This window comes from Phacochoerus africanus, chromosome 4, assembly GCF_016906955.1.
Source record: "Phacochoerus africanus isolate WHEZ1 chromosome 4, ROS_Pafr_v1, whole genome shotgun sequence".
Lineage (NCBI taxonomy): Eukaryota > Metazoa > Chordata > Mammalia > Artiodactyla > Suidae > Phacochoerus > Phacochoerus africanus.
This window is the reverse complement of record NC_062547.1, coordinates 7,829,257-7,840,996: the sequence shown is the minus strand read 5'-3', so window position 1 is coordinate 7,840,996 and position 11,740 is coordinate 7,829,257. Positions and strand designations below refer to the sequence as shown.

At 54.8% G+C, this 11,740-nt stretch overlaps 1 protein-coding gene and 1 long non-coding RNA gene across 5 annotated transcripts; one reads left to right on the top strand and one right to left on the bottom strand.

Moving 5' to 3' along the window:
* Positions 1–200: 200 nt before the first annotated feature.
* Positions 201–11,734, bottom strand: BAD (BCL2 associated agonist of cell death). 4 transcript variants are annotated; one of them, XM_047775404.1, is made up of 4 exons: positions 11,651–11,734; positions 11,176–11,370; positions 1,196–1,389; positions 201–698 (listed from the first exon to the last, which is right to left on the bottom strand). In XM_047775404.1, exons 2-4 carry the CDS (start codon positions 11,360–11,362, stop codon positions 573–575), a joined length of 507 nt encoding a protein of 168 aa, XP_047631360.1. In that variant the 5' UTR covers positions 11,363–11,370; positions 11,651–11,734; the 3' UTR covers positions 201–572. The 4 variants fall into 4 exon arrangements, with proteins under 4 accessions (XP_047631360.1, XP_047631357.1, XP_047631359.1 ...); XM_047775401.1 differs by having other exon boundaries at positions 201–702; positions 1,197–1,389; XM_047775403.1 differs by lacking the exon at positions 11,651–11,734 and adding an exon at positions 11,506–11,644 and having other exon boundaries at positions 201–702; positions 1,197–1,389.
* LOC125125010 (uncharacterized) lies at positions 625–1,999 on the top strand. Its single transcript, XR_007134348.1, has 2 exons — positions 625–752; positions 1,767–1,999. It is a non-coding gene; the product is annotated as an uncharacterized LOC125125010 (long non-coding RNA).
* Positions 11,735–11,740: the final 6 nt, after the last annotated feature.

The following is an 11,740-nucleotide window of genomic DNA, read 5'->3' as shown; positions in this document are numbered from 1 at the left end:
CTGGTCGCACTCCGCTTCCCGGAGGCCAAGAGGCCGTGGCTCTGCTCCCCGTCTCAACCCCTCGCTGGTCTCGGTCCCGGGGTGTCACTCAAAAAAAGAGCCTCGGTTTCCCTTATATGTAAAACCCGGGCATCTTTGCTAACTCTGTCAGTGCTAGCACTCCCCCTGCCCAGGAAGCCCCAAGCGACCGACAAGGAGACTCCAGGGCACACACGCGGGCTTTATTAGCACGTCTCCTAGCGAGCATCGGCCCGCGGCTTTCCCTCTGAGCAAAGGACTCTGGCGGCGTTAGGGTTAATCTCGGCTGGCAACGGACGCAGGCGCCTGCGGCAGCCCAGCGCCGGGGGCGGGGTCACAGGGCCACTTCCGGCAGCTAAGGGCGGAAAAACTTCAAAACTTCCGATGAGGGTCGAGCCCTTCCGCGGTCCTCGCACACACAGGAAGGGAATCAGCCTCTGGGTCACACTGCCTTCTTCCGAAAGGGACGAAACGGCTCTTTTTGCAAGGACGCCTGCAGAAAAGACTTCCGCCCATTCCCAGGATGGCCGCCAGCGGCGGTGTGGGACGGATGGTCATTGGGAGGGGGCGGGGCCCCCTCTCCCCGAGTTCCGGTACCACCAGGACTGGATGAAGCGCTTCCAGCTGGGGCTTTGCCGCATCTGCGTCGCTGTGCCCGCGCTCTTCGGGCGAGGAAGTCCCTTCGGGGTGGGAGGAGGAAAGGTTAAATTCTGCTTCCGGAATCCTACCGCTAAGTGAGACTCCCCGGGGAGATAAAGGCCGTAGCTCCCAGCAGGCCCTGTACCGAGGGTCCCCTGACTACCTTATTAAGCATGAGATCGCTTGGGCCCTTAGGAATGGAACTGGCTAGATCCCAGCCCCTCCTAGCCGGGGGCGGGGAGAAGGGACGCCTAGGACTCTGTAAGAGCCAGAATCGGAGATCTAGCACCTGGTAGATAAGACTGAGAATGAAAGAAGTGTTTCAGAAATTGAGGCCAAAGGACCCAGATACCCAAAAGGGGTCGGCCAGTCAGGAGCCCAGATGCCAGCCTGCCTCGCGCTTCAAGGATTTGGGGAAGCCAGGGGTCTTGCCCTTCTGGAGGGGGGCCTGGACTTCAGATCCCGAAAGGCCCTGGGACTCGAACGGGACAGCCCATTGGGAGGAGACTCGAGGGTACAGTCCCACGCGCGCGCTCACCTTGAAGGAACCCTGGAACTCGTCACTCATCCTCCGGAGCTCGCGGCCATAACGCTGTGCAGCCCAGAGGATGGGGGGCGCCGAGAGCGATCGGCCGCGGAAGGGGCTGAGCTCCTCATCCTCAGTCCCTTCATCCTCCTCGGTCCCCTCTGGGTAAGAGCTGTGGCGACTCCGGGTCTCCACAGCCCCAGCGCCTGCAGAGAGGGTCAGAGGGTGGGGACGACGTGAATCTCAACTCTTCTGCGCCTCCAGCCCTGCTGATGCCAGCATTACCTCCGCCAGCCCGCTGATGGCTTTGTGTGCCCACGCTCTACCTCTCAGAGCCCCAGTTCCCTCCAAAGGGAAGCTCATGGGGCTTTTGCGGAGATTCGAATTAACTTCTCATTAATCCCACAAATCTCAGTTGAGCCCCAATAATGGGCCAGAACCTTAGTGTATAAAATGACTTCTCTGCACCGGGCACAAACTAAGGGCATAAGAAATAGCAGTTACAGCTGTGAGTGCAAGACCCTGGGGCTTCCCATCAACCGCCTAGGCTGTTAGGTCTTTCATCAGCTCCATTCTTCTGCAGCGGAAACACGTCCCCTGGATGAGGCCATGTCCTTCCCCAGCCAGGCAGGGCTGAGCTCCAGCTCTGCAGGCCACCTGCTTGACCATCTCGTGACCTATATGCAGCCTTCGGCCCCCGGAAGCCAAGAACCAGTCGGCAGGGTATCTGCATCTCCCACATCATCCACTTTGGGAAAAATGTCCAGAAAAGTCTGTTGGCTTTTTTTGCTAACACTAATGAAGCACTGACTGCTACGCCCGTGTGCATTTTCTCATTATCCTAACCCTCCTGGGAGGTGAGTGAGCATGCACGTTGCAGATGAGAAGAGGGAGGCTTAGAGAGACTAAGACTTGCCCAGGGTCACACAGCTGAAGCTCTGAAGAGAGACGACCCTGGAGGTTTGCTGGAATCCATGGTCCACTGATTATCCCTTGAGCTACACGTCTTCCCTTGTCGAGGCAGCCTTAACTCCCTGCGCCTGAGTCCTCCCCTGTGTGGGGATAGACCCAGTTCTCACTACCAGTGACAGTGTAAGGGCCACGTAAGATAAAGAGCCTGGAGGTCTGTGACGGGTGCCTCAAAGAGGCACCTCTACTGGGTCCTAACAGTCCTGGGAGGTTAGGAGTTTGACTGTGTGTTGTGTGCCATCCCCCTCATTCCTGCCAACCCCAACCACTTACCCAGACCAGCAAAGACCTAGAGCGCCCCCAGGAGCAAAAGCCCAGAGCTAACTAAGCACAGAGTGAGAGACAGGCACGGAGCAAGCGCAAAGGTACGTACTCAGCGCCCACAAGGCACACCTGTCAGGCGCTGAGGAGAAAGATCCAGGCCAGGAGTTCCCCTCGTGGCTCAGTGGTTAGTGAACCCACTTAACATCCATGAGGACACAGGGTTCAATCCCTGGCCCCACTCAGTGGGTTAAGGATCCAGCGTTGCCGTGAGCTGTGGTGTAGGTCGCAGATGAGGCTTGGATCCTGCGTTGCTGTGGCTCCGGCTCTGGCATACGCTGGCAGCTACACTTACAATTGGACCCCTAAGCTGGAAACCTCCATATGCCGTAGGTGTGGCCCTAAAATATCCAGGCCGGGTCTTGAAGCCAGAGGATAACCGTCTCTCGTCCTCCCTAGAGGCCTTGGGTCAGCTCTAGGCCTGCAGGGCCTCCACGGGTCCCAGCTCCAGACACATGGCTGAGAAAGCTAAGGGCAGAGGGGGCTGGATCCAGAAAGGCCTAGGCTAAGAGGGAGGTCCGAGCTCCTGGGCTGAAGCTCAGGCCTGAGGTCAGGCACGAAGAGACACCATAAAGACCTTGAGGAACGGGGTGGCTGTGGGGAATGGCCGGCCAGGTCAGCAGTCGGGATTGGGGGGCAGGGGCCGGAGGAGCTGAGGACAGCAAGACCACTGCCGAGCACAGGCCTGTCTGAGAGCATTTTCCAGTTCCGTGGGGCGTGGGCAGCGGGGCAGGGCAGCGATAGCTACATGGGGCCCACCTCCACAGGTTCCTGCTTTGTGACCCCAGGCCCTTTCATCCCCTGGGGCCTCAATGTTATCCTCGGTGAAAAAAGCCTGCAGCCTCCCAGGACCAGGGCGGGAGCAAATAAGACAGGAAGTGCACGTTGTGCTGCCTCTTTCATGTCCTGAAGCCTCCCAGCTTCAGATGCCACTATCTCCCTGTTCTACAGATAAGGAAATGGAAGCACAGAGAAGTTAGGAACTTGCCTGAGGTCACACAGCTGGCACACCCTGTCCGGTCACTTAAGTGCTCAGGAAACAAGGGCTATTGTTCCCCTTGATTAGTGCTAGAACCCACACCACCTCCACGCTTGACATGTGCAAGACCCAGGTTTAGAAGGTGAGGGACTGGCACGTGGGCCCTTGGTCTGACTGCTGCCCCCTCGCCTAGGAATCAGAATAAGCAGCCCTGTGTTCCACTGGAAATGTGCTCCAGGTGTATTTCTTCCTTATGAGGGAGGTTACTCCCTCTCTGCATTTTACAGACGAGAAAACCAGGAGGGCTCCCCGCTCCCTCAGTGGGTGCCGGCTTCACCAGGAGCCTGCCCTATGGAGCGGGAATTTTATTTTATTTTTTTAAGGCTGCACGTGCAGCATATGTAAGTTCCTGGGCTAGGGGTCAAACCAGAGCTTCAGCTGCTGGCCTCCACCACAGCCACAGTCACACAGGATCGGAGTCCTGTCTGTGACCTACACTGCAGCTTAAGGCCATGCCAGATCCTTAACACACTGAACAAGGCCAAGGATTGAACCCACATCCTCACAGGCACTGTCAGGTTCTTATACCACTGAGCCTCATCATTAAGATGACACTTCCATGTGTACAGTGAATTTTTTTTTTCTTTTGCCCTACCCACTGCGCCACAGCAGTGACAGTACCAGGTCCTTAACCCACTGAGCCACCAGGGAACTCCATCTAAACTGAACCTTTTAGTGTCCTTCTATTTACTAGAAAAAAACCTGAGGGATTTTCTCTGAACTCCCTGGGGGAAGCAGATATGCCAATCATCCAGCCCTCAATCAGCTCTCACCCCTCCATGCCCCTGAGCAGGGCGGAGGTGGCCCCTCCCATCTGGGTGTGAGCCCAGGATGGGTGCCCAGGCCTGCCCCACCCGGATCATTCCCTCAGCCCAAAGAGCCTGCCTGGGGCTAGGGTGGGGAAGTGGGAGGGGCCTATGGCAGAGGTGCCCCCGGCTTTTAAGTTCTTTACTTACTCAGTGGGCTTCTGGGTAAGTGGGTGGGACTGGACATGCTTCTGTGAGTATTCTTGCACACTTCATTGAAACTGTAGTGTTCCAGACAATTGGAGGCAGTGATGCTCTGCCACCTGCTCTACCCCACACAGGCGGGTCACGCAGTGTTTGCCCCCAGCAGGCAGCGTGGCGTGGCGCCCCACCTGGAGCGGGCACCACAGGCTCCCCGTGTCCCCTAAAGCCATCTGGGGTATAAAACCCCTACTGGCCTGTAAAGAACACACCCTCACCGTGCTCAGAGCTGAGGAAATCAGAAAACACTCTAAAGCAGAGGCTGGTAAATGTTTTCTGTAAAGGGCCAAAGAGTAAATATTTGGGGAATTGCAGGCCACACAGTCTCTGTCATAGCTTGAAAGAAGCTGTAAATAAATGACTGTGCCCTGCTGTATTCCACTCAAATTGTGTTTAGGGACATAAAGAAAATATTGTTTTTGGATTTCTGTCAACTATTTAAAAATGTCAAAGTCATCCTTAGCCATGAGCTGTACAAAAAAGAGGGATCAAAAAAGAAAGAGGAGTTCCCATCGTGGCTCAGCAGCAACGAACCTGACTAGGATCCATGAAGATGTGGGTTGGATCCCTGGCTTCACTCAGTGAGTTAAGGATCTGGCGTTGCCGTGAGCTGTGGTGTAGGTTGCAGACGCGGCTCAGCTCGGATCCAGTGTTGCTGTGGCTGTGGCGTAGGCCAGCAGCTATAACTCTGATTCGACTTCTAGCCTGGGAACTTTCATATGCAGCAGGTACGGCCCTAAAAAAAAAAAAAAAAAAAGAAAGAAAGAAAAAAAGAAAAAGGAGTTCCCTGATGGCTCAGTGAGTAAGGATCCAGCATTGTCACTGCTGCTGTGGTGTGGGTTCAACCCCTAGCCTGAGAACTTACGCATGCTGTGGGCATGGTTTGCCAGTCCCCCTACTCTAAACCCAACTATGTCTCTCCTCTGCCTAAAACCTTCAATGGCTCCCCATTGCCTAGGAGATAAACTCCAAACTCCTGGGTGTGGACGTCAAGGTCCTTACATTGATTTTTTTTTTTTTTGAGGGCCGCACCTGAGGCATATGGATGTTCCCAGGCTAGGTGTCAAATGGGGCTGTAGCCACTGGCCTACACCAAAGCCACAGCCACAGCAACAGCAACGTGGGATCTGAGCCCGCTGTCTGCAACCTACACTGCAGCATATGGCAATGCTGGATCCTTAACCCACTGAGCAAGGCCAGGGATCAAACCTGTGTCCTCATGGATACTGGTCAGATTCACTTCCGCTGATCCATGGTAGGAACGCCCTTAACATTCTGGATCTAACCTACACTTCACTTGTCCGCTATCAGGGGGGTACTGATTATTCATGCTTCTCTCCCCACTGCTTGAATGGCAGTCCCCAGTTCTGCTCAGAACTTCAGCCAACTCAATTGAACAATAACAACAACAATTGCAGTAACGGTAAGAACAGCAAACCCTCCTCTGTGCCAGGCACTGTTTCTAAGCACTTTTCCTGTATTAACACATCAGATTTCTCACAACATGATGAGGTGGGACTAGTTCTATTTCCCACTTTACAGATAAGAAAACTGAGGCACCGAATGTTCATAGCAGCACTATTTACAACAGCCAAGACATGGAAGCACCCTTTAAATGTCCATCAACAGAGGAGTGAATAAAAAGGGTATGGTGCTCATGGAGGCGCCACAGACACACACAATGGAATATTACTCAGCCATGGAAAAGAACAAAACTACTGCAGAACTGCCATTTGCAGCAGCATGGATGGACCTAGAGATTATCAAATTAGGTCAGAGACAAATATTCTATGCTATCACTTATATGTGGACTCTATGATAAAATGAACTTATTTACAAAACAGAAATAGAAAAACAAAACACAGACATAAACAAACTCATGGTTATCAAAGGGCGGAAAGAGAGGGAGGGATAAATTGGGAGTTTGGGGTTAAGAGATACTAATGTATATAAAACAGATAAGACAGAGGATTTACTGTAAAGCACAGGGAACCACCTATACTGGAAAAGACTCTAAAAAAGAAAAGAAAAAGAACTGAATCACTCCGCTGTCCACTTGAAACTGACAGACTGTTGTAAATCAACCATACCTCAAGGGGAAAAGAAAAAAAAAACCTGAGGCAGAATGAGCGAAGCAACCTGATGGAGCTAACTAAACCTGCCAATAGAGGGGAGAGCAGAGCTGGAACCCTGCAGCCCGGCTTGGGGCTGCTTCTCCCACCGCCTATCCCTCCTTCTCTCATCCCCCAAACCACCTTCCAGGGCACCGGCTCTGTACGGGGGCTGTCACAGAGGTGGCCACAAGCCTGCCCTGGGCCTGGAGGCAGAGAATATGAACAGTGGAGTGACAAGGGGCAGTGGCCTTGTGGCTCTGGCATGTCAACAGCACTTGTGGATCTTTTCCGGAAGACTTTTTTTTTGGCGCATGTGCAAGTTCCCAGACCAGAGGCACAGCAGCAACAACACAGGACCCTTAACCTGCTCAGCCACTAGAAAACTCCAATCACTTGCTTTTTAGACACTGAAAACGAAATCAAAAGTTTGAGGGACTTCTCCAGGGGCTCAGTGGGTTAAGGATCCAGCATTGTCACTGCTGAGGCTTTGGTCACAGCTATGGCGCAGGTTCAGTCTCTGGCCAGGGATCTTCCACATGCCACTGGGGCACCAGACAAAAATGTTTAAGGAATATCCAGTGGTGCCTGCAGGTTTCTGGAGCTCCCTGCTGCTCTCTCCGTTAGTCGCTGCTGTCTTCATCCATTCACAGCACTGAGGCGGTCCTGCCCAGCTACCTGCCTTGGTACCACGTCTCTAAGGATACTGGGGCTCCTGACACTTGGGCAGCTTACGCCCTACACGAGCCGAGCCTTCCACCTGCACTTAACTGGGCTGAGACCAACACAGCTCTGCTTAACACCAACTCCCTGCGAGCCCCCCCACCACCCCCCCGCCTCGAGTGGCTGGAGAAACGTGCAGCTGTGCCGCGTCAGTTCAAATTCACGGCCACAAGACCCAGCCAGAGGTGCCCTTGATGTTGCGCCACATGCCTCCCATACGTCACACTCTGGGCCAGAAGACCCCTCCAAACCTGTTCCCTTCTCTCCCCCAGGCCCCAGCCCTGTCGCCACCCTCACTCCTGGCTTAAGACCTGGCTTCCTTTCACTGAGAAATCGGAGTCACCCTCAAGAGAAATTTCTACTCATTCCCACGAGGTATCCACCCACCCCCCAAATGCATTTAGCTGAGCCCCCCCGCCACATCAGACCACTCCGACTCAAGGACACCTCTCCTGCAGCTTCCCTTCTTTCCCGCAGCTTCCAGTATCTTCCTCACTCCATCAGCTTATAAAAATGCTCTTTTCTTTTTTCTTTCCCCTTTTTTCTTTTTCTTTTTTTTGCATTTTTGGCCACCCTGTGGCATGTGGAGTTCCCAGGCGAGGGATCAGATCTGGGCCATAGCTGTGACCTAAACCGCAACTGTGGCAAGGCCAGATCCTTAACCCACTGGGCCAGGCTGGGGATTGAACCTGCGTCCTAGTGCTCCCAAGCAGCCATTGTGCCACAGCAGGAACTCCTTTGCCCTTCCTTTTTTTTTTTTTTTAAAATAAAATTTTATTGCAGTATAGTTGACCCCCTTTCTATCTTAAAAAAATAAATAGGCGTTCCCGTCCTGGCCCAGGGGTTAACTAACCCGACTAAGAACCATGAGGTTGTGGGTTTGATTCCTGGCCTCGCTCAGTGAGTTAAGGATCTGGCATTGCCATGAGCAGTGGTGTAGATCGCAGACGTGGCTCCAAACCCGTGTTGCTGTGGCTGTGGCGCAGGCCAGCAGCTGTTATCTCCAATTAGACCCCTAGCCTGGGAACCTCCTCATGCCGCAGGTGCGGCCCGAAAAAGCAAAATCAATCAATCAATCAGGAGTTCCTGTCGTGACTCAGTGGTTAACGAATCAAACTAGGAACCACGAGGTTGTGGGTTCGATCCCTGGCCTCGCTCAGTGGGTTCAGGACCCGGCGTTGACGTGAGCGGGGTGGTGTAGGTCCCAGAAGTGGCTCGGATCCCAAGTTGCTGTGGCTCTGGCGTAGGCTGGCGGCTATAGCTTCGATTCGGCCCCTATCCTGGGAACCTCCATATGCCGAGGGTGCGGCCCACAAAAGACAAAAGACAAAAAAAAAGAAACCAAAAAACAATCAAACAACTGTTCTTTGACTTTCCTTGGGCCTTCAGCTGCCACCCTCTCCTCTATTGCTCTTTTTTTCGGCTCTTGAGGGCCCCACTAGCAGCACGTGGAGGTTCCCAGGATAGGGGTCTAATCAGAGATGCAGCTGCTGGCCTACACCACAGCCACAGCAACACGGGATCTGAGCCACATCTGTGACCTACACCACAGGTCAAGTCAATCTCTGAGGAGAGGGATCGAACCCGAAACCTCATGGTTTCTAATCGAATTTGTTTCCACTTCGCCACAATAGGAACTCCCTCCGGTGCTCTGCCAAGAGCAGACTCCCCTTCCTACTTCCAGCTCTTTCCCCAGCACCCCCTCCCATTCTCCACGCAAACTGCACTGGCCCCTCGTGTTTGTCCAGTCCAGCACTCCACTCCCAACCCTCCTGCAGTGGCCCTCCCAGCAGGTCACCCAGTTCAGCACCCGCCCGCCCCCACTCAAGTGGGCTCACTCCTCAGGATGCCCTCTGCAGGCGGGAACCCCAGGCTCAGCCTGGGTGCCCTCTGGTCTACACAGGCTCCCTGGCCTCACAAAGCACTACCTCAGCAACTGCCAACTCCCAGGTGTTCAAATCACCCTTGGAGAGTTCCCTGGTGGTCTAGTGGTTAAGACTCAGCACTTTCACTGTTGGAGCCCTGGTTGAATCCCTGGGCTGGGAACTGAGATCCCACAGCAGGCAGTTGCATGCCTGCAGGCCACAAATAAACAAATAACCCAAATCCCCTTTAGATGTATCCCTACTAGAAATCTCCACCTGAATGCCCCAAAGGCACCTCTGCCCTGACCTGGCCCAAACCCGGCTCCTGATCTGACCCCAGGCCATCTCAGTTCCCAGTGCCTCCACCCAGGTGACTCTACCTGGTGCCCAGGCCAGATCCCTCCCTCCGCAATATCCTCTCTATGCCTCCACCACACATCTGTCTAGCAGCAAATCCTGCTAGCTCTACCTTCAGGATAAACCTAGAGTCTATAAAACCAGAATCTAAAATGAGATCCCCACCACCGCCACCCTCCCCTGTGCATTTCGCCCAGTGCAGACCCGTCTCAACACAGGGGCCCAGAGGATTCTCTTGATGCCCAAACCAGACCAAGCCCTCCCGGTTTCCCCTCCAAGTAAAAGGGTCAGAGTCCCAGCCTTGGCCTTCAAGGCCCTACCCAGCAGCCCCCTCCTCCTCCCTTAACTCCCGAGGCATTTTCAGCTCCCCCTCCCCACCCCTCCTGGCCCAACCTTGTCCTGCCCTCAGGGCCTTTGCATTTGCCCTTCCTTCTGCCTGCATCTCCCTACCCACAGGCATCTGTCTGCCTGGCTCCCCCCTCATCCCTTCCAATCTCAAGGCCCAGCCCAATAAGAAGGCCAACCCAGGCCACCGGCTCCCCAGTTCTCCGGGTTCCAAAGAGAAAGTCAAGAGTGTGCCATGTGCTGCATATCTTCTAACACATTATGTCTGTAGTTTCTTTGTTTGTTTACAGTCTGTCTCCCCCCACCTACTAGACTGTAGACACCATGAGGGCAAGGACTTCTCTTATCTGGTCCCTGATGTGCCCCTGGCAGCTGGGACAGCATGTAGCACACACTAAGCACCTGATACAGAGGGTGAGAAGGGACAGCTATGTAGGTGGTGGAAAGCTGTTCCAAGCAGAAAAACAGCGACTGCAAAGATCAGGAAGTTAAAGAAAGCCGGAGGAGTTCAGCCCCAGACAGCAGGCTGGGGCCGGGGCCTTAATAAGCCGTCCTGCTCCTGAAAAGGAGGAGGGCATGGTTTCAGCCTCAGCAGGCGAGGGGCCCGCGCTTTGTTTTCGGAAGATCTCTGTGGTTGCTCCAGGTGCCAAGCCTTGGGCCGGGCACCGGGGAGGTGGGGACTACTGAGCAGTGGCCGCTGCTGCCCTCCAGTGCTCATCCTTCCATCTCAGCGCTGGGTCCTCTTCCTAGGGGGACCAGGACAGCCTAGGCCTCCCCAGTCCCACACAGACCTGCTGCCCGGTAGGGCTGTCTGCTTCTTGGGGTCACCCGGCCCTGGTAACTGAACATACCTGGGGGCTAGAAGTCCCAATCCCAAGGAAAGTGATAGCCTGGGGCAGGGCACTGTGGCGTCTCCTGGCCCAGCTATACCACAAGAAATGTGTGTGGCCTTAGGCAAGTCACTTCCCCTTTTGGGCTGCCTCTCAGGGATTCTGTCCTGGTCCTACACTAATAGTTACATACTTTGACCACTTACTAAGCATCAGCTCTATAATTAAGTGCCTCTTAGGTATTCCTGGTAATCCTCCCAACAACAGTGGTGACTAATTACTCCGATTTACAGAAGAGGAAACTAAGGTGCAGAGAGGTTAGGGACCCCCTCAAAGCCACCCAGAGAGGGGGGACGTGGCTGGGGTGCAGGCAGCTCCCAAGCCAGAGACAAGGTGGACAGGCAGGTGGTTGTTGGGGTGCCTACCTCCATGGTGGCTGCTGCTGGCCGGCTGCCCCTGCTGGTGACCAGCTTCCCCCAGGTGGCCTGGGGCCGTGCGCCAGGGCTTGCTGGGGCCTGGGGGTCTGTCCCCTGTGGGGCTGGGGCCCAGGCCCCTGTCTGCAGGGCTGGAGTCTTCCTGCTCACTCTGCTCAAACTCTGGGATCTGGAACATGCTCTGGGCTGTAAGGGCAAGATGGCAGGTAGTTAGGACCCAGCTGTGGCAAAGGCTGGACAGCCAGGTTGGGGCACAGGTACCCCTGGCTCCCTCTCCCACCTCCAAGCCCCAGGTCCTCCCTGCCTCCCAGGCCCCCATCCCTCGGTTGAGTCTGGCCTGGTAGGAAGCTCAGCGTATCCAACCAAGATCTAAATCTCTCAGAGCTCTGAGGCTGCAGAGCAGCCCCAGGCCTCTACCCAGGCCTCGGGCCAGACCCGCCCCGTCGTCACGGCACACAGGTCTCACCCCAAGCCCGATCTCAAGGCCCCTAATTGGGGCCTGTCCCCTCCCTCTGGCACTAAAGGAGCCCAGCCCTAGTTGCCTGGGCAACGGCAA